Source organism: Lycorma delicatula, chromosome 1 (assembly GCF_047948215.1).
Source record: "Lycorma delicatula isolate Av1 chromosome 1, ASM4794821v1, whole genome shotgun sequence".
In the NCBI taxonomy this organism is placed as follows: Eukaryota; Metazoa; Arthropoda; class Insecta; order Hemiptera; family Fulgoridae; genus Lycorma; species Lycorma delicatula.
Window position 1 is genome coordinate 197,233,213 of NC_134455.1, and position 24,165 is coordinate 197,257,377.

The 24,165-nt window shown below is 30.9% G+C and overlaps 1 protein-coding gene across 7 annotated transcripts in view; it reads right to left on the reverse strand.

Moving 5' to 3' along the window:
* Nhe3 (Na[+]/H[+] hydrogen exchanger 3) overlaps positions 1-24,165 on the reverse strand; it is a 211,701-nt gene that overhangs the window by 97,085 nt on the left and 90,451 nt on the right. For all 7 annotated transcript variants that reach the window (XR_012756898.1, XR_012756899.1, XM_075369834.1 and 4 more), the window contains exons 10-11: positions 15,981-16,134; positions 11,813-11,858 (exon numbers count right to left, since the gene is read on the reverse strand). Coding sequence is in view for 5 of the 7 variants with exons in the window: in XM_075369834.1 (XP_075225949.1) it covers positions 11,813-11,858; positions 15,981-16,134 (200 nt within the window). In the remaining 2 variants the exon portion in view is untranslated. The remainder of the gene's footprint in view (positions 1-11,812; positions 11,859-15,980; positions 16,135-24,165) is intronic.

Below are 24,165 nucleotides of genomic sequence, written 5' to 3' on the forward strand. Positions count from 1 at the left end.
GGAGTCCAGTACAGTTGTCTATGACGTCAGCTGTTAATGTATGAGTTTTGGTAGCTCTAATTCTAGCCCCCCTAAATATTCCATATAAAGCAATGAAATACAGTAAATTCATCAATGAACATATTCTGAAACCCAAATTGTAGTTTTGTTATACATGTATTTCATTATAACATACTATAGTCTGTCGATGACGTCAGGGGATTCTCTGCATCATATACAGCTGTCAATCATTCATTAAATGAAATAATAATTAGTCGATGTATTGAGTTTTTTATACATAATATAAACTGATAAATCTAAAAATAAAATTAGTTGTTTTTATATGTATTGGTTTACTTATGTGATCAAAAATTAATTGTTTTTATAAAATGATATGAATTAAATTTAAGATAATGTTACTACATTTGACCTTTAATTCACCAGCAAAAAAGTAATTATTTTTGTGAGTATAATCGAACAGCCATATCCATCTCTAGCAGGTTGATAATGTAGGTCCTGGTTTTTTTACTTAACTTTTTTTGTTTTTTTACTTGCTTTTCTTTAATTCACAATATTATTTTTTTGTTTGTTCTCAAATCTTGCATCCTTAATTTAACATACTTCCTGACGTTGCCGATTAGTGAAATTTTGTACAGTTACTAAGGTCAGGTGACAATACAATATTCCACCATTACTTTTGCAAATCCCCCCATACAAGGGGGAAATTTAGGGTACAGGTGTAATAATTTAACATACTTCCTGACATTGCCTATTAATGAAATTTTGCAGTTAAGGTCGAGTGACAATACAATATTCCACCACTACATTTGCAAACATCCCTCTGTTCCGGGGTAAATTACGGATGCAGATGTAAAAAATTGCAAAATGGCTATGCGGGGGTTTTTGGGGTTGCAGATGACAAATACAATAGCCATTTGACATTAAAAAAATGAAAAAAACTTGGTATGGGAGTCTTTGTGATTTCGAATTTGACATTTCATCATGACTCATATACACACACAAACATATATAAATATATGATTTTTGGCAGGCAATATGTTGAGACACAGCTCCTGGCAGTTCTCTCGGCTCTGTATGATTCATATAGATCCTGACTCCGCTCTGCCCGGTTCACTTGGCTCAATTCACCTACTTAATTTGATTAAAGTGTGACTAAAAAGTATAAAACAAGTATTTAAAAAGGTAGAAAAACTTTTCTAATATTATTACTTCGTCAGTTAACTGAATAACTGATTATAGCATCGTATATTAACAAACAATATGCTGCTATGTTGAGCTTAAAATCTTCTTTAATTTCAATTACAATTTTCAAATCAACAACGCCTATTTTCATAGATTCATTTTGTCACGTAACGATCACGTATAACTGATAATTGTTTTTTTAATCGGAAATAGTGTATGGCGACTCATCTTTTTTGTAATATGATTTTTGAAAATCTGTAAACATTTTATACATCCGCGTCTGATCTCCGTTTAAATCTTGATATAGTTCTGAATTTAACATCAATTTAATATTTTTCACTTTACAAGAATCAAATTTTGACGTATCTTTCAACATAGGTTTGAAAATCTACAATAATATGACGCGGTTTCTTTGACTGTGACGTTGTTTTTGTGTCCATTCCATTAAATGTGTTTGAGGAACAGCTGAATATTGATGAATTTCCAATTTTTTAAATTGTATAAGCCAGTGGTTTCCAAACTTTTCTGAGTCGTGGTGCCCTTTTTCAATTAAAATTTTTCCAGGTGCCCTACCCTAAATATGGCTACTCATAAGTTAGAGATAAAATAAAAATAAATAAAACTCGTGTATCTTCATTAATTTTTTTATTTTTTTAACATTAAATTAATAATTATAAATGTGTTGGTTCAATTAATTATGAAGCTTTTACAATATTTCGTAGCGCCCCTATGAAGAGGGCAGATCGACGGGGTGCTGTGGCGCACAGTTTGATAATCATTGGTATAAGCACTTCTTTATTTTTTTTCAATTTAACCAATTCCAATTAAAAATCAGGTGCAGGTTTTAAATACCGTACATCCCATTTGATTTCAGTTATTTTCAAATTAGACTTATGATTTGAAATTGTAGTGGCTATCGCATTTTCAGTGTCATCGCTACATTTCAATACTAATTCTTGTCTAATATTTATGATGACTTTTTTATCATTTTCAGCAAAACCCATCAAAATTGATAAAGGTATACACAAACTAAATATTACCATCATCATTTATATAAATTTTATTATTATCTTTTACCCAACCGGCTCTTTCAGCCGATGAAATGGAAGATGAAATCATTGAAATCACATGTTTCATAATCGTTGTTAGGCTCACTTCTCTAGTATTGACTACTTCTCCATTTAAAAGATATCTAATCTCTTTAAATAAAAAGGCAACCGCAAAATTTACCAAATCCACTATTGCTGATTTTTTCCCGTTTTCAACTGTAAGTTTTCCACGAATAGACAAACAACTATCACCAGGAACAGTGACTTATCTGGTTGATTTATAGCAATTATAATATCTGCATCCATATTGAATGCTTTATCGTATGGAGAATGTGAATGGTATTGTTTATACGTCAATGAATCATCATGATGCAGATATTTTTCAATGCTTAAATAATTCATTATACAGAGTGAGCAACAAAAAACCCATTATGAAACTGCTATCTAACACTACTTATGAAAGACTCTCACAAAACTACCATAACTAGTAGTTGTATGTTACTAAGATTGTTACTGCTGCTTGTCAAGTGGTTACATTTCAGTGCAGTAAATGTTTTGTTGTAATGCAGTATTGTGAGTGCAGTTGTGTTTGTGTAAAATGCCTTATTCAGTCCGAGAGAGGATACCTATAGTTGAGGCCTTTGTTTGTTCTGAATCGTTTGAAGAATTACAGTCAAGTATTCACTGAAAAATTTCTGAATGTCTGTAGCCCAGCGAAGAGTAGCACACACGATTTAGTTAAAAAAATGGTGTACAACAGCTTCGGTTTCAAATGCCAAACGAAGTAGGCAACCTTCCATTAGGACTCCACAGGCCATTGCCGATACTGAAAGGAGAATTACTGCCAGTCCAGAAGATGCCATTTTCAAAGAATTCTATGTGCAATTAACTGCTAATGAAAACTAATACAACTTCTTCCAATAAGATGGATCAATGTGCCACATGTCAAATGTTTCACTGAATCGCGTTCATGTGGCTTTCATAAATGAACGAGCTGTCAGCAGAGGACGGTGGCCTCCATGTTTTACAGAGTTATCTACTTGAGATTTCTTTTGAGTATTGCCCCTCTCTTTTAAGTATAGCTCCTCTCCTTTAAGTATAAAGGAGAGAGTTTATGCATCTAATCTTAGCAATATTGATGAACTGAAGGTGAACATTCAACGAGAAATCAACGCAATTGACAACAATGTTTTGAGTCGGACAACTCTCAAACTGATCAGTTGAGCACAAAAGTGCATTGATGCCCAGGGAGGCATTTGGTTTGTCTGGCATTTCTCCCACCACCACCCCATTCAGTCACCCTAAAGCATAAGGCCAAATGTCCATACCACAAACGGCTACTGTTCCTCAAAACGGTTTGGCGACCAATATCCTAATTAGCTCCTAGAGCTTACCTAACTGCATGAGCGGAATAAGCGTGGTGCACTACACCACTCGCTTGCGTGTTCCACCACTCACTTGTCATATATTACTAAAATAGGTAGGCATATTACTAAAATAGGTATATGACTTGTCAATAAATAAAAATTTTTTCTGTGAAGGACAGCAATTTGCTGCCACGCCTAGGTCGCTGAATGCCAGCAAGTACCTATCAACCATATTATAGTGCTTGGATCTATACTTGACCGATGGCTAGCCATTTTTCAAGGGTAGCTTCCTATGGCTAGCAGTAGGAGTCTTATATCCCTTAAACTACTGATGCCGGTTGAACAAAGCAATGGCATCAAGGAACTCCCACACGGTCCGACAATGTGGCTCAGGCCACATTGACTCGCCAATTATGAGTGTGGCCAATTTTCTCACTGACCTCTAAGTTCCAGGGTGACCTGAGTTCTGGCCCCCTGCAAGCTGGGCAGTAGAACATCATGTGTTCATTCGACGGGACCTCCCTGCAAACGCACAGCTCATCAGCTGCCAGATGGAACCAAAACAAATATTGGTTCAAATTCGCGTGGTTGGAGAGCACCTGGCTCTGGTTGCCCTTAAAAACGAACTAGAGGCGTACCATCCCCCCCAAGTCCTATATAAATCTATACAGGGACCTACTCTTACTTGTGGCGTGCCATTCTTGCTGCCATGCTTTCATCGTGAGGCAGTAAGGCATCCTCTGCAAGCGGGAGATGAGCAACTGTTCAAAATTTAGAACCGGTGAATTGGGATCACCATTTCGCTTCAGAACAGGCCCGGCTTGAAACCGCATCTCAAATACCTTGGCCTCCCTACCTCTTCTCAATTTCCACATGGCCACTCGAACTTTTACCACTAAATCGACTAGGAGAGCCTTTTGTAATACGGTGGTAGCCTTGTGGAAGGTTGTTTTAAACACCCCAGCATACGATTAAGGCTCTGCGCTGGGCACTCCTTAAATTTTGAATAAGTGCTCGATTTCTTTCCAACCTATGCTCCCAAACGGACGCAGCACTTGTCTGCACCCTTGAGAAGCATACACTTCGTCTTGGGCACAGAAATCTATTTTGCATGTCCATCCAGCCTTCTGTGGTTGACAAAGCCGCTTGCGCCTGGACTTCTAGCTGTGGTTGTGAATTACCACGAACTAACAGGAGACAGTCATCGGCAAAAGCCTGGAACATGACCTCTTCTGGGAATGCCAATCCCAGAAATCCATCAAATACGAGGTACCACAGCAAGGGAAAAGTGTGGTCTCGACCACCAAACCCACATCAAACACTGGACAGCACATGCAAGATGTCCAAGGTAGTCATTTTGAACATATTTTGTTAACAATAAGGTGCAACATTTAAATTACATTTTATGTTTCTCTTACTTATTTTATCCGAATCATTCCTAAAATTTCATTCCAACATAATCTACTGATTCTGCAGTGGTTACATTATGGGTTCAGTTTTATGTTGCTCGCTCTGTAGAATCAAGAAAAAATGAATGAAGAAAAAATCTGTTTTCAATTTCAATAAAATATTACTTTTAGCTGTGGATAGATTTTAATTTCCCGTCAATGATTTCAAGTACATAAGATTTTAACTTTTTAATGCTTTCTTCACTCAATTTTTAATGGTTTTTTTTAAAGGAAAGTCATCATCATCATCATTCCTATCTGATGTATCTATCTATCTATTAAAAATAAAAACATTTTATTTTACAATATTCAAATATTCTCAATTTCAACAGGTTGACTAAAAAAAAGTCACTGCGTAAATTTAATGTCTTTTTCATAGACCAATTGTATCTCTAATTCGTTAATTTCTTTCACATCAACCAATAAAAATACAACATTCAATGGACGTTCTTCAATCATATCACCAGAGTCAACACTTAATGGAAACGCATAGAAAAGATTGCTTCGTTTTCAATTTTTGAAACTACCCAAATAATATTGCATTTTACACCTATTACGTTTACAAGAGTGATATTTATCAGTTTATCTGAAATGTGTTACATTCGATTTGAGTAGTATCGTTCTATAACTCATTAGACTACCGATACTGCAATTTTAATCTGAAAATCTATTGAAACTGTGCTTTTAATTTTGATCTGTAATGTAGCGGTGTTCGCTTTAATGGAAACGGTTTGTTTAATTTATTTAATTAAACAAAACGGTTTGTTTTATTTGTTTAATTTATTATTCACCCATACTATATTTAATCTCATAATCACCCGTCAGTATGATTATGTAATGTTTTTTAGTTAGCATATAATTGTTGTTTTCATCTTTTTTCAAATTTCATCAAACGCGAAACACAATCTATTGTTTTTATTTTCTTCAACATTCAGAATACTGTTTCCAATCATCAACCATTGTAAACCAATTTCATATTGTCCTTTTGAAAGATCAATTGGTGGGAAATATGTTATTTTTAATCACCGAACAAAATGTATTGATACCGTTTCAGTAACGAACCTTACTTTTATCAGAATCTTTATTGATAACTAGAAAACCATACTGATTCTTTTTCGAAATGTGGTTGCATAAAGATTTAAAATCATCAAACAACATGTTGACGCACACGTGTTCTTTGTAAATGATCTTCAAGGGTGAATTAAACCTGATTTTCTAAAAATGTTATTACTGGTGATGAATCTTGGATATCTGAGTACAACCCAGAAAAAAAAACACCAGAGCAAGGAGTGGCACTCTTCAAACTCACCATGACACAAAAGCAAAAAATGAGCAAATCTAAAACATGCTAATTTGTTTCTTTGATAGTAATGACATTGTTCATAAAGAGTTTTTGCCTATAGGACAGACTGTAAATCAATATGTTTACAAAGAAATTCTTGAAAGGCTGCGGAAAAGAGTTGCCCGTGTGAGACACCAGCCGTCAAAGATGCTGCATCATGACAATGCACCTTGTCACACTTAATTAATGAGTTTTTGGCAAATATAAACATTCCAGTAGTTCCTCAACCACCTTATTTACCTGACTTGAGTCCCTGCGACGTTTTCCTGTTTCCGACTTTAAAAATCACCTCAAAGGACACCATTTTGAAACAGTAGAAAACATAAAAACAATGTGACCAACCATCTGAAGGATATTCCAGTTTCTGAGTTCCAACACTGCAATGAAAAGTGGGAAAACCAACTGAAGCGTTGCGTGGCTTCCCAAGGGAACTATTTTGAAGATGATGGAGTCCATGTATAATTGGTTTATAAATAAAAAGTTTTTCTGAACCAGTCTCATTACTTTATTTACAGACTTTGTGGTAATATTTTTATAAATTTCCTCAACTCTTTCATGCAAGTAATAAATTTTCAAGCAAAAATAACATATCAATAACATGTCAAACAATTGCAACATTGTGAGGGAATCTATATATAAAAATATAAAAACGAAAAATCAACAACATATTCATTCAACATCACTTAAATTCATCCACGAATGTAAAAAATTTTATCGAAATCCAACCATTTCAAATAGGCCTTGTCACCTTTTCTTTTGATTATTTTCTCAATTTGATATACATCCATCTGTTTAGTTTTTTGTAATTCGTGTTGGTAAAAGCGACCTTTTTATCATTTCATTTCTACCATCAATCAATTCATATGTAATGGCGTGAGATTCTGTATGTATCGTACGTATTTTGTACATTTCATCCTTCCAATTCAGCAAATAACCCTTTTCAAACGCTGTTTATATTTACTTATGTGAACTGCATCACCGACATTGAATTTGACTAATCGGTTTCCTACTGTATTTTTTGTTTAGCTTATTTTTTGCTAGCACTTGCGACTCGTTGCTGTTGTTTATATCTTTCGGTTTAAATTTTATAGCTGAAAGCACGGCATTGTTGTGCTCATCTACTAACACTTGCAGCATATCGATCCACTTATAGCTTCCCAGTTCTGTAAACTTTGTCCATATCTTCATCTTCCACGTTCTGTTGAGAAGTTTGACTATGACTGCTTTATTATCTGAAAATGTCGAATAATGGGTTATATTGTATTGTTTCAATAACGCTTCAATGTGCAGATTGTAAAATTAATTCCCCCAATCTGTTTGGAAAAATTTCATTTTGCACTTTTCAAATATCGGTCACAAGGCACATGCGATTTCTATGCCCGTTTTCTTCTTTAATAATACAGCATACGCGAATTTAGTAAAACAATAGATAACGGTCAACAAGTACTTGAAACCCTTTTTGAGTCTGCAATAAGGGATCATTTCGACTATGTTTCCTTGGTACAGATCACCCAACCTTTGATCTCGGTTTTTCTAGGTGGATAATTATGCCTAGCAGGTTTATGTAATTCTTTCGCTAAATCTGCTTTAACTGATATCGTTCTAGATAGAAGAAAACAATTACAACTTATTAAACTCCTTTTCATATAAACTATCCAATTCCTGTTTTAAACTATCAAAATTCATCTTTGTATGAAAATGATTAATTTTTCTTTTAAATGGAAATCGTTCTAGAATGAGATTGAAAACTTTTACGGTGTTTGGATCTTTTAATTTTTCATTCACGATTTTGCAATTAGGACATTTTAATTTTAATAATATTTACTGCATTTGGTAAATTTAAATGCTGAATACATATAACGTAATATTTGTAAGTCGTCCAGTCGCGTTTATCTAAAATTAAAAGACTATTGATTTTTCTTTCATCAATTGTGTATGATGCCACCATAGTTTTAAGTTTCTTTACTTTAATGTTTAATTGCCCGTTTTGTAATATATGATTTAAATTTTGATGTACAAGTCGATTGTTTTCTTTTTTATCTTATCATCTTTCATGTCGCATTTTTTCCAAAAACTTTTCAAACTCTTCTATTTTCAATTGCAACTGAGCATTATCATCTTTATATACCTAAAAATCTTTGATGAAATACTCTTTTATAATTTTATAACATTTTTCAAAAAGTCATTAGAAATCCAACAAGCTAAATTTAAAAATAATTCCTCCCTGAAATAAGTATCAGAAATTAGTAAATCTGATGGATTTGTACCCTTTGAATACACTTTATACAAAATATTTCGGTGATGAAGATCTTCATCCCCAAATTTATTAGCAAAATTCTCAGTTAAGTTTTTAGACTCTTTAGTATGATACTACCCTTTAAATTTTCCCATTTTGACATAATTTTGTTGCATTAAAATACCTCGTATTCATATCACTAATTAGCTTAAAATACAGTACGAATAATTATCTTTGATTTGTTCATAGCATACATGAATGAACCTTTTTTACCAATAAAATGTTAATTTTACATGTAGATATTTTTCTATATAGACGTGTTAAAAGATGTTGAAAATTGATGAACTTTGTAATTGTGAAAATGGTATAAATAAATGTAAAAAAAACTAGCGAATTACAGCTTAATACGATGTACAAAATTAATAGATGAGATTATTAAGATTTTATTTATAAAAGTTTTTTATTAATCCCCCAAATAACTTGAAGCATGTGACAGAATAAGAAATGGAAGTTTTATGAAGCATATAAAATATGCATACCTGCCTGGGATTCAAATCAGGCTCTTTTGGATGAAAGGCTGAGGTGATACTACTCCACCACGGAGGTTGGCAATTTCTGCATTTTATTCAAATGATCATTAAATATAAATGCTAAACATACTTTATTAATAATTTTAAGATGTAAAACATGAAACAAGTTGAGATAAAAACAGATACAAGTCTACTGAGGTCAATGTAATTAACAAAATTAACTTGGAATTACTGTACATAAAATCACAACTTTACCTTTACTTTTATCTAAATGTATTAGGCAAAAAATACAGTAGTCACTACAACAGGATACTTGTGGTTCTCAATAAACACATATTTTGAAGTTTTTAAATAAATATTTTTCTAAAAAAATATCAATCCTACACCTTACAGTTATTTGTAATAGATAATTTAAACTAGTCTGTTTTAGTCTACAATGAGATTTTTCCTATAATAATTCATTTTGTTGCCATAAAATTTTAATACTTTTTAAAAATTTTAGTGAATAGTTAATTTTTTAAATTTTAATTTTAAGGTTTCTTCTTTTTATTATATTTTATTAACAAACCATGTTTTATAAGCAAGCAAGGAATATTGTAAACAAATGAAATAAAGAAAAACACAATTATAAATTGAGAAGAGAACTGCTGTATTTGATAATTTTAAATGTGCATATATAAAGTGCTGTTTCAACAGGGTATTTTCTTTTCAAAGAATTTTACATTCGCTAAAATGACTGGATATCACTAAACTTTTTATCTAAACTTTAAAGTTTTCAATTCACTATGGTTCCTAAGATCAAAAGAAAAACTGAAAGATTTAGCAAAAGAAATTTTTAGCTTCAATTCATCCTTGATAAATCATCCAAGACATAACTAAAAAACTAGAACTACAAAATAATGAAACAACAGGATACATAAAATTTATGATACATATCATTGTATCATTTATGATACATAAAAAATTCTAGGTTTATTTTCAATCATGATACCTATTCTTGACAATTAACTTAAGAAAATATTAAGATGAAAGGATCTTTTCATTCAAAAATTGCTTTTAAATCTTAAAATGAAAAGATATGATAAACAACTAAGGGACAATAAGAAAAAGATAATGATCTCATAATTCTACTTCATTATTAATTCTACTTCCAACTTAAATAACACAGCTGAAGTAAATAAATTCAGAAATATTTTTTAAAGGTAAAAAGGTTCCTTAAGAGCAGTACTTATATTAAAATTATTGATAACTGTTGAACAAAGAATAAGAAACACAAAATCTAAAAAACCCCTTTGTTGTTCTAGATAATAAAATAAAGAAAAACACCAAACAAAAATTAAAGCAATATAAAAAAAGTATATAGATGAAAGAAAAATTAAAAATCTCTCAATACTGATATCAACAAACAATATTTCTACTGCATTTACATTATGACATCTTTTCTTACCCTCACTCAATGAAAATATAATTAAATACAAAGTACCTATGCAAGATTCAAAACTAGAAAGTACTGCAGCAAGTTGCCAGAAACTATTAAATCAATTTAAACTAAAATTAAATGTGTCATTAAAATACGTTAATTTTTTTTTTTTAACACTATTATAAGCAATTGCATCAGGCTGCATTAAGGTTATTAGCTAATTGAAGCACACGAATAAAACAAAATATCTGATTTTTAGCTTACTTTGACAATAGATGTTCAAATGTTAACATATTATAAAATATATTAATTTCAAAAATATGTTTAGTGAGAACGTATCACTATTTAAGGGGGGTAATCTTCAGCTTAATTATTTGCATCATATAGATAATTCTTAAAACACCTGTATGTTACATTTTAAGAAATAAAAGAAAACTTTCTGTTTTAAGATTTAATGTAACATTGTACAAATTATACAACCCCTATTTGTTTATTATAGAGAATAAACATCTCTATACACTATTTATATACTTCAAATTACTTTTTTGAAAAAAGGTACTGTGACTTAACTATATTTTTATGCTGCTATAAGTGATTCTATACTGGTTATTTCCTTAACTACGTTGTTTTCAAAGAAATTTTTAAGCCATACGTCTCTACAGTCACAATTTGGAGTAAATAAAAATCTGAAAATTCACTCATAATCCTTTCAAAATTATTTTAAAGATTTAAGAAAATCTTTTATTCTTCATTTCTTAATAAACACCACTTCTTATGAATAAAAATTATATACTTAAAAGAAATTCATTAATAAGATTTTCAATAATAGAAAATTGTTTTAAAAAAACATTAACAGGAAAAATATTATCAGCATAAAATCGCTTTATGAAGAATTTCTTAGAACATAAATGCAAGTAAACATATGTTAATCTGTTATTCATATCATCTAAATTTATAACAAATAATTTATTTTCATACAAAACTAAATTCTTTTTTATTAACTGAAGTTTGTATCTTAGTGATTATTAATATCAGACTAAAAAATATGATTAAAAAAATTAAAAATTAATTATTCAGTAAAAACATTATCTATAAAGTTATATAGCAAAATTTAAAAGTTAGAAAACAAAAATCAGATATTATGTCAGATAAATAATGAAAATTCAATGCAAAAAAAAAAGTCTTTAATAGCGTTAATGAATTAAAATTTAAAAAAAACAAAATAATAAAGTACTTACACTTCGAGTATAAGGTAACATTTCCACTTCTTCCTCAACACCCACACTACAAAATCAAATAAATAACAATTTATTTGTTATTACAAATTTTAAAATATGGCATGGAGTAAAACATGTAATTAGAAACACAAATCCTGATTCACAAACCTACACTAAATATTAATTACATTAGATTACTTTCTTTATTTCATATTTCAATTAATCAGCGAGAAAAAAATATTTTCAACAACAAATATGACTTAATAGTAATCAAAAACAGAAATAGTTCATTTGTTCTTCGATTATGAGACCCAAATTAATCTATCATTTTATGAAATTAAATACTACAACTACAAATACAGTTCTGTCATTGTATACATAACTCACTGTGCACTAAGCACTAAATAACTGACTATATACACATTTCAACAACAACAAAAAAAACTATTTCAATAAATCACATCAGAATTGTCTTAAATTAAGTAAAACACTGTTAATGATTATTTTATGTTACTAAAATTACTAATTACTTCTGTTAACAAAACTAACACTATTTATTTTTATTTATTATTATATATATTTTTTTAATAACTCTTACCATAAAATTTAACTTTTAATATAACCATACTGCCTAATACCACTCCAGGTAAGCATGATGACAGTTGAACACCAAAACCAAAATTGCTAATACAAGAAAAGGTTCAATCAACACAAACTCGTTCACCATAGATATAGAAACAACATTCCGGGAGAAAGAACTGCATAGTAGACTAGATGAGAAGCACTAGCAGCAGATGATTGTGGACAAGAAAAATCGGAAGGATTTTCCACATCACTGGGTGTTGGGCTGTAGCTCCAAGGCAAGAAATTTTAATTCCTAAATTCTGGGCCAACGCGATTAACTAGTAATGTGGTTGGCAACCCATAGATCTGGGCCTAAGCTCTCAAATGTCCTATAGTCAAGATAAGAAGGATAGCTATAATGACTGGAATATTTTGTAGGATCTCTCGAAAGAATAATACTTAGCTAACCCCTATCTGAGCATTAGACCCACAGTGAGTGAATGAATGCTCAGCAACAAAGAAATAAGGTAGGAACCACTGCCAATTCAGTTTTTAGTTCAATGAGCAGCTCGCTGCATGGCCACCAGGTCATGCAATTCCAATACCTAATAAAGAAAACACTTCAGAAAAACAGAATAAAGAAGAAAAACAGCATCAGAGCATCATATGCAGGCCATAGGTATGTTATGGTTGATATTCATGATGAGATCATTCTTCCCCACAGATAGCTGGGAAAAATCATCATTCAGCATTAACTTAGCCAGAAATATTTGACTCTTTTGCGCCTACATCTCTTTTCGGTTTAGGCCAAATCTCTTCCTAGCAAGCACAGTTTTAAGTTAAACTTTAGAATAAATGGTAAATATCCACCAAGACAGGTGATAAAAGATGCATCTTAGTGATTCACAATTTCACAATTGTGTTGTTAAAGACTGCTACTTCTGGAGTCTGGTCACTCACTTACCACTCTGGGTCAAAGCCATAATTTCTTGAACAAACACAGAAATCCCCAGGTTCACCAGACTTTTACTTTCCAGCTTCTGGTTGTTTTCCAAGCTTAGAATGCTGCTGATAGAACCCCAATTTAAGAGCTGAGAAGACATAAGGAAGATAGTAGTGATGATAGCCATGAAAATGAGAACTTCCAGAAATGTTTATAGGTGTAGAAGAATCATGGGTAAAGTGTGCATGGTATTTTACAGTGTTGTAAATGGATACAATATACACACATAAATCAAGCATTTAATATAGTTTTAACTAAAAAACCTGAGTGAAATGACTTTTCCCTGTTAGACTCTTTTGTTAGAGTTACTCTTATCAATATCAAATAGTTCAGTTAAGATAATGGAGACTCATTTTTATAGGAGATTTTTAAAATGGAGAAAAAAAATATTTTATAGGAAAAAAATTAGCAACTACCAACATTTAAGGCTTTACTTACTTGATATTAACAAAACGATATTAACAAAAGATCAATTTTCCAGGCAGGCTGCATTTTTCAAGCAGTGTTCAAAGCATATATGTCAAACTTATTATTATTATTATGATTAATTTTATTGATTAAATACATTACAGCCTAATTTTATAATTTTATTTTCATAATTATTATTTAATCAATTATTTTTTAGTAACACTACAATTTACATAATATTATAAAACTACACATACAGGTCTAACTAATATAACTAATGAAGACCATTTACAGAAAGCAACATTATTAAAAATTTATTTTTAAATGTTTAGGACAAAAAACCTTAAATTATATAATAATACAACAATAATTTTTCATACTGATTCATATGAATACACCAAATTGAATTTTTCTTTAAATTAACTCACACCAGCAGTTATACTTCAGTTTTATCTTCTTTGGAATTAATGTCTATGTCGGTCTTCTGCTTTATTTCACTTATTGAATTTCAAACCAACCATTAACATTGATTACACATTAAGTATTTGTTTTGGTCATTCATAATGAGGTAATTCATAATGTCACATTTTTTGGTCATTTGCATATTTTTATTAAGTCAGTAGTTGGCAATTACTTATTTTTCTTGAAATGCAATGTTTTTCTTCTATAATCAATCAATTATTTCTTCTACATATTTCTATATACAAGTATATATTATTTCTATTTTAGAAATGTATTTAATTGAAGTAAATGATGTGATATGTTTCCACTAGTAATACTGAATTACACTGTATATCTTTCAACAATGTATAAAATCACTGTTCCAAACAAGTGCATTCATTTCTGTATGACCTCTTTTTCCTAATACCAAACTGAACATCTCATCACAAATCCTTTAAACAGATTTCTGGCTTGTTTGTAACACATTAGAAACCCATTCAGCTGCTTTCCATGTCTAAAGGAGGCCTGTTTTACTTTTGAAAATCATTCTTAACAATTAAGTTACATAATATTATGACTAAGATTAAAAAAACCGTTAAATTCTTCATTTTATCATAATTAGTCATACTTAAAATTGATACAACTCAGTAATTACAAATACAGTAAATAAATCTGAAATAAAGTAATTAATAAGATAATAAAATAATATCAATAGTAACACATAAACTTAACTAAAATGCTATTAAAATATATATATATATATATATATATATATATATACAACCATGTGTACACGTACAGTAACTAAAATTAATTTATATAAAGCAAAAATTTTAATTAAAATAAGAATGAGAATGAAAAATAAATAATTTAGCACCACCTCATTTGATTACCTATTCATACAGATAGAAAGATGAGATATGTAGATATGAGTGTTAAGGAGAATGAAAGCAGGACTTTTTAGTTGTAATGGGGGCAGTGTCCCTTCGTAAGCAGAAAAAAGAGAAAAGCCAGTTCTATTAAAAATGTTAAGGGTAAAAATATATTAATCCACAACTCACTATTTAGCAGTATAAGCATCTGAAAGGAAAATATTAGCAATCTATCCCATAACTGGGTAAAAACTATCTAGTACAGCTTTCCGGTGTTTCCTGGACTTTCATACTCAACTGACAACACTTATGGGGAGATAAAATCAGCTATTCAGCTGATGAATGAAAAAATGAAGAAGTGCAGTTTTAGAACATCGTAAAATGTTTCAGAGTAAACCATTCTTAAGTAGATATATACCATCTGTCAGTACCAATAATGAAGTGGTATAGGCAACCAGACATACAAAATAAATCTAATCATTTTTAAAAATGGCAAACACATCCCAAACCAGGCTAACTGAGAAGTGAGGGCTGAATTGGTTTTCTGTTCCCTACTTCGCAAAGCTGAAAATGCATTGCAAATCAGCATACTAAGCCTAATACAAGTGACAACACCTTACTACAAGGACTGGCTATACAGAGATTACAATTGTCAGAAAAAGCAATTCTCATTGGTGTCTCTTGTACATCAGATACTGTGAACAGCCAAAAGAAAGACTATGAGAGGCAATGTAAAACAACACATTACGAGCTCATGAAATATTAATTATTCACTACTTTTAAACACTTCCTCTTTACTCAGCAGATATAAACTTATGTAACCTGAAGAGATTATACCCACATATAACATTAAGATCAGAAGGTGAATGTAATAAAACAGCAATAAGATTAACCTACTTACGGTATCTTAAACCATGTGAGTAACTGCATAGTTGATCCACCTTGAATAATTACAGTTGCAATAACTATTAGAGAAGTGGTTGTCAACATCGCTTGTCTAGCTTCAGAAACTGTGTTACGAATTGCCAAAGCAAAGGACATAGCACCTCTAAGTCCTACAGAAAGAAACTGACAATTAAGCGATGCAGTGTAGTATGTTTTGAATTCTGTTATCAAGTAATGAAAAAATTTATCAAATAAATAAATAAATCATTTTTACACTCATATAATAACTAAAATTCATTTTAATACAAAAATTAAAAATGTATGAATATTAATCACAATTCAACTGACAAACAATAATAGATTACAGAAATAAAATCAATCACTTTTTTTTTCTCTGTTCATATATTTCTAATCACAATGTCTAAAACTAAGCATAAGGCTATAGTAAAATACAAAATTGAAAGTTTGTGGTCCCTTCGTAAACTAGGTAGTATAGGTTTCATCACAAACATACAGTAACATATAAATTATGAAAACAAGTGATACAAATATCCTGTGAGCAAAACTAGCAAATCAATATTTCACTAGTGAACTACTGTTTTTAACTATATTCACAATATCTGACATTATTATACAATGTCCTTATAATAAATATAAAAACATACTGAAGAGAGTGACAGGTAAGGCACTTTTCCTGAAATTAATACTTAAAATTATGGTAGGCTAAATTTTTTTGCCTGCTCATATGTAAATTAATTTTGGTGTAATAGTGCTTTTTAATGAAAATTTGTTTATGATGATTTTCTATTACAACACCATCTTATAAGAAGTTCCACTTAAACTACTTTTTATATTGTTTGATCAGGAAGGACAAAAATAGTGTTCAAAAAAGAACAAAGAGAAATTATGACACAATGCACGTTTTTGAAATAAATAAATTTAAAAAACTTCACTTTCTGTTCCTTTCACAGGAACAAAATTACAATTTTAATACATTTATTTATTGTATCTATTTACTGATAAACATTCTAATATCTAATTTACTGATAAACATTTTATTTCTTACATTCTTACTGGCAAATAGTTGTTATGAATTCTAATTTTTCTCATGAGAATAATTCAACTTCCTGATATATTAATGTAATGAACAATTTATTTTACTGTAATTTTTTCTTCTTTCCTTTTTTGTCTTCAGCTGCTTCAACTATTCACACTTCTCCAATTCTTTTTTTATGTGCCAAACTCTTGATCTCATATAGTTCTCATGTTACTTCATATATGAGGTCTGCAAATAAAGTAATGGGACTGGTTCAGAAAAACTTTTTATTTACAATCCAATTATACATGGACCCTTATCACCTTTGAAATAGTTCCTTGGGAAGCCATGCAAAGCTTCAAACGGTTTTTCCACTTTTCATAGCGTGTTGGATCTCAGAAACTTGAGTTTCATCTGAAGCAATATCCTTCAGATGGTCGGTTACATTTTTTTAATGTTTTCTGCTGTTCGAAAATAGTGTCCTTTCAGGTGTTTTTTAAAGTCCCTGTGACTTTTTCCTGTCGAAAAAAGTCGCAGCACTCAAGTCAGGTGAATAAGGTGGTTGAGGAAATACAGGAATGTTTTTCTTTGCCAAAAACTCATTAACTGAGAGTGCAATGTGACAAGGTGCAGTATCATGATGCAGCATCCAATTGTTGATGGCTGGTCTCACGTGGGCAACTCTTTTTCCAGTCTTTCAAGAACTTCTCGATAAACATATTGATTTACAGGCTGTCCTGTAAGCAAAAACCCCTTATGAACAATGCCATTACTATCAAAGAAATTACCATGATTTTGATTTGCTCTTTTCTGCTTTTTTGGGACGTAGTGAGTTTAAAGTGTACTACTCCTTAATCTAGCATTTTGTTTTTGGGTCATATTCAAATATCCAAGATTCATCACCAGTAATAACATTTTTTAGAATATCAGTATCAGTTTCAATGTGCCCTAGAAGATCGTGATGCACTTCCAGACTGTTGTTTTTCTGTTCAACAGCGAGGTTTTTTGGGAACAATTTTGTACAAACTTTTTTCATGTCCAATTCGTTTGTTAAAATTTGATGCACTGTGGTATGGTTCAAATTCAATTGTTCTGCAATCATTCCGACAGTTAATCACCAGTCGTATTGTATCAAGCTCTGATTCGCTCAACATTGTCATCACTTTTTGACGTTAATGGTCTTCAGAGCATGTATCATTTGCAACTGATTCCTGACCTTCTTAAAATGCTTTAAACCACCTAAAAACTTGAGCTCATGACAGAGTGTCATCTCCATATGCCCTTATCAATTTTGAAAACATTTGTACATTTGTAGCACCCTCACCAAGTTTAACACAAAACTTGATTGCAGAACATTGCTCATAGTTAGCATCACTCATTATTGTAACGCACAACAAAAACTCGTTTCACAAAATGTTTGTTTACATCTCACATGGCAACAAGACTAAAAATATTAATATCTAATAAAAATCAGCTGTTCATATAACCATATGTTTACTAGTAACTTTACAGTGTTGCCATTTTGGCTGCGAAAAAAGACTAGTCTCATTACTTTATTTACAGACCTCGTATATTTTAATGTTTATTATTTTTATCTTCTTCCCTTACTTTTTTGTTTTTGCTGAGCTCCTTTTTTAAACCCAAATTTACTAAACCTGGATGCCTCAATATACTGTTATTCTACAACTCATTACATTTATTTTCTCTATAACTGAAACATAAAAAGTGTAATATATTGTAACAGGACCAGTATAATGGACCAGGGTAACAGTTTCCTTCCAATTAAGAAGAAAGAATGAAAAAATAATAATGAAAGGAACCAGAAGGAACTAAAAGGGATCCTTTTTCAGTATGACAGGTCCACTTAACAATCTGTTCTTTGTAATACAGACAATGGGAACTCCAACAGCTGTTGTCCGATGAAAAGGATTACCAGACCAATAAGAATTTATGGGAAAATATAAAGGCACAAATGAGAATTATTATGCTTCAACAGTTAAGGGATGAGGCGGGTACTGGTTCTGCAGGCCTAGGGATATAAATACCGCCAGGACCAGCAGGAAGTCAGTTTTAAGTGAGTAATTCTGCAAGTAGTTCTGTGAGGCTGTGTTCATTGCAGTTGTAATGATGGCAATATCAATAACAAGGAGTAACAACATGTGAAGAGTACATCACAAACATTCCATTGCGGACAGTGAGTGAATGCAGAAAGCATTAATATAAAAAGAAATAATAATAAATATTTTATAACATAATGCTGATCATGCTTAAAAATCTTCAGCAACAAACTGGATAAGAAATTAACAACATTCAGTAATGAAATGTTAATTATCCCTCATGGAATATTGTAGATAATACTGTTTTAACAGGGATGAATTCATAGTTTATATGTACCAGAACCCTAGTACTTTGAAATTACAAGTTATCATGAGGTGACCATGTTTTATTTTTCTCTTGCTATTTTCACCGGCATGTTTCTTAAAGATTACGAATTAAAATTAATGAAAAGTTTGAGTAAATTATTAACCATAAAATTAAACACAGGTCTACTTTTTGCCAAAAAGCACAAGAAATAACTGTAAGGGCAACAATTTTGGAATACGGTCATTTAGATGTAAGAAGGAAAGAAAGACTATTGTGAATAATGAGGGGAAGAATGATGATGAATGATGAATGGTGATGAGGATTAACTGTGATTATTTAGCATAGAAACAAGAATATTGTTGAAGAAACATCACCCAAAACAAATTTTCACACACAGTTTGATAAATATCTTCTAAAATGTTTTTTATGTTACACTAAAGAATCATTAAAAACTTAATACACCAAAATTTTACAAATATTTTTTGTTATACTATTGTATATAAAAATTATTTATTACACAGTTCTTATTTTTTACATATTGTAAGATACACAAAATTTAAAAAAATTTGATTTGTTAAAATTTTAATGATTCTCCAATGATAATATAACACATTAATATATGGTTAAGTAAATCAAAATACATTCTGTTTCAGTGGTTTTATTATTCTTAATATTAAATACTTTAACTCAACAGAAAAAAAAAATGTTTAACAAAATTAAAATAAAAAAAAATAAATAAAATATAGCAGAGCAGAAAGTTAAAACAATAGAATTAATCAACACAGATTGTATTCAGCATTGAACTTCATAAAAAACAACATTTATCATTACAGTACAAGTGATTTATTTTAGTCAACAACTGCTGATAATCTGTTTTAATGACCTAAGTCTGAATATAAATTATAATTGTTGTTAGTAGAAGATTTCATAATTTTCGAAATATATGGATGTGTTCAATTAATGATCACATATTTTATAATGAAGCACATCCGGAAAATATATACCATTTTATTATTAAAAAGTGCACATAACTTTCAACAGAATAATTTTATTATAACATGGAAGAGCATAACTTAAACTGCTTTTTTACATAACTTTCACAATCTACATAATTAAGGCTCTTTTCATATATTGTTATCAGTTTTTTATTCCTTCCTCAAATAACCATGGTCATTACCTTTGCTCAAAAAAAAATTGTCACCTACATACTAGGCAAGAAAAGATTGAGCAGAGTCTAACTGCTTGGTTTTGTGAATTTGGCATCCATTGAGAGCAGAGTTTGTGATTGTTTTTGTTATGATTTCAAAGAATTCATAACAAAGACTAATATTTTTTCAACTACTTGTATAATTAAATGTTATTCTCAGCAGAAGGATGCCCACTCCTTTGCTAATTATGCACAATATTGTGGCTCTCACTGAACTGCCGCACACACTTCCTAAAAATCCATCACTCAGCTTTTTCATCATAACTTCATAAATTGCGAATGTGCTTGGTTTAACATTTCTCATGTTTAAAAATCAAACAACTGCCCTAATTTCACAATCGGCACTATTCTTGATTGACTTGAACATTTAAATGTTATTTACTCAACTGTAAACAAATGACATATGTACTTCTAATGGCATCTACTGAAAGCCAAAGAATGAGAGAATGTGGCATGCATTCTTAGAGCTTTGATCACACCACTATGGTGGCAGTAAAAGAAAACTGTACTTACTTTTCAGATACACTTTGTGAAAAGTTAATAAAACTTATGAGGTTAATTAAATAAACTTCATTTTTTTATTTTAAAATTTAATCAGTATAAAATTATTTTGTTATGAAAGAAGTTATAAATATGAACCTAATAACATTTTGTTTTTTTGTAATATCTGGAAATAAATCAGAGGTAATTAGCCACATAGGGAGATAATATATTAATAAAGTATTTAAAAATTTATTATTATAAAAAAAATATATGGCCGAAAATAATTCCGGAATCTGGAATAGCTTTCTTCTACTCAACAACTTCTGCTTAGTTTCGGATTCGAGCCTCCACGTGATTCAGCTGGATAGCTTAAGATATAGTGGAGAATCTCTTGAGTGAACTAAATCAGAATTCCTTTACAGCTAACAGCTAGGATTGTACCTCGGGAATGCATTCCCACAACCAAGGTGACACCTTAGACAGTCTAATATGGAAGAAGGTCTTCTGGGAAAAACTCCACTGTCAGTGGCCGCAATGATGTCACTGAAAAGTTGCCACTCGGATCTAGTGGGGCAACACCGAAAAGGCAATGACGAATTGGAGCATATGGAAAACTCCAGTCAAAACCAACATAAAATATGGCAAGGTTTCATACTTTGCAACACACAATATAAATTCTATCGCAACAACAGGCAAATTAAAAACTCTAACAGATATCTGTGACAGGGAAAAAATTTTAATCATGGCATTACAAGAGCTATGAAATATCTATCAAAATCCAGTAGAAAGCCAGAGACAGACTATACAAAGGAATGTCAGGAAAAAGAATTATGAGGAATTGCAGTCTTCAATTTGGATGTGGGTTTCTAGTAAATTTCAAAATTACAGATTCCATAATAGAATTTAAATCACAGCCCCCCCCCCCCCCGTTCGGCCACTTTGAACTTTAAGTCTGCAAACAAAATTTACACAATCATAACATAAAGTTGGACTATATTCATAGACCAACTTTGCTAAAGATCCTATGGGCTTCACCCAAATTGGTGAAAATTATAAAATTAACATTAACAAACACACACCCCAAGGTTAAATTTAGAGGGGAGATGTCTGAACCCTTCCCAATAAAGACCGGATTGAGACAAGGTGATGGACTTTCCCCACTGCTATTCAATATTACACTGGACTACATAATTAAAATTCGGCAAAAGGAAAATCCCATTAAAACAATAATAGGAGTAGCTAAAAATTCAATAAAAACGAATATATTAGGATTTTCTGATGATTTGGCCTTACTAGCACTAAATATGGTAGAGGTTAAAAAACAAATCACCAGCCTAGAAAAAATTTCCCAAAGGATTGGCCTGAAAATTTCTGATGAAAAGAGAAATAATGGCCATGGATTCCCTCTGTATAAGCAAAATAAAAGTTAACGATAACGAAATAAAAATAGTTGAAAAATTTAAATACTTTGGTGAAATCATTCACTGCAGATTGAAGGAAAAACAAACACCGCAAAACATAATAATTAACTTTAAAAGAGCACAAAGTCTAACTTGGCAAACATACAATAAAAAATGTCTCTCAATAAAATCCAAAATTCACCATTATAACACAGCAGTTGTTCCGGTTGAGACTACTTTTCAGAATAAGAATGAAAGTAAAATGGCCAATTACTTAAATTTCAAGAAAGAAAGGCGAATTATCAGAACTTGTTTAAATAAAAGTTATCAGAATTATGGAGTCTAGTGAATTGTCACAAATAAAACAGTCTACAAACAAGTCAACCCATTCTCAGTGCAATGAAAAAACGAAGAATTTCCCATTTTTTCCACTTAGTAAGAATGCTGAGAATCGAATTCTAAAACAACTGGTTACAAGAAATATTAACTAAAAACCTATGGAAAACATGTTGGAGAAATCCAAAGAGATCTTCAAGAAATTAGCTTGAGTGTTGAGGACACCTGTGATAAAATGAAAATTAATCACACACTTCAAAACAATAGATTCAATGTTAAAAAATTAGAAAGGCATAACAAAGGATTGGTCACAGATGAGATCAGGAGGCAACGATCCAATAGAATGAAGAAATACTGGGAAAATCGAATGGTCAGACTAATACAGAAATTCAAGAGGAACTGAAATATGGATGACTAAAGTGGTCCAATATGGCCTCAAAAGTAAAAAAAATGAATAATCAAAATAATTACTTGGAAGCTTCTTAAAAATTCATATTTCTTAGAGATGCATTTTACACTAGAATTTTAAAATTTTAGATTCTGCAAGAAGGAATTAGTGTTGTGAAACAGCATGTTTGAAAATCATAAAAGAAGATATAAGGTATCATGAATGAACAGAGAAAAATATCAAACTGACTGTATTATGTACAATAAAAATTTAGAAATTGTTTAAAGAATGCTAAGGATTATCCAGGCACAGATATAAATTCAGATTACAACCTAGTGGCAGAAGTGCACATTAGGCTCAAGAAAATTCTAAGATGCAGGAGAAGAGATTACTATGATTTGGAGAAGCTAAGAGAACAGAAAACAATACTGGGAAATGGTAAAAGTGATAGAATGAGAATGGGAGATAAACCAAGTAATGCAGATGATAGGTGGATGAAAATTATGAAGAGTTTAAAGGAAACCACAAAAAGAAACGACAGGGTTTAAAAACAGAAACACAATACAAAAAGAGCAAGTTACAAGTGAAATGTCAGGCAAGATGAATGAAAGGAGAAAGTGGAAAAGTATACAAACAGAAGAACGTAGAAGAAAATATAGAAGGTTGAATAATGAACTAAGAAGAGAAATTCAAAAAGCTAAGGAAAAGTGGCTCGAAGAAAATGTGCAGTGATAGAAAATTTGTAAAAAGAAGGGTAATATGAGCTAATATATAAAGAAGCTTCAGAAATAATTTTTAAGAGAAATGAGTAAAGAAAATATATTAAGTAGATGTAAAGGATGGGGAAATACTTAATGAGAAGGATGAAATAAATAAATGGGAAGAACACACTGAACTTTGTTAACATAATTTGTAAGCTAAAAATAAACAATACTGGGAAAGAATTAAATCATACCACAGTCACTTATTATGACACCATATCTAATA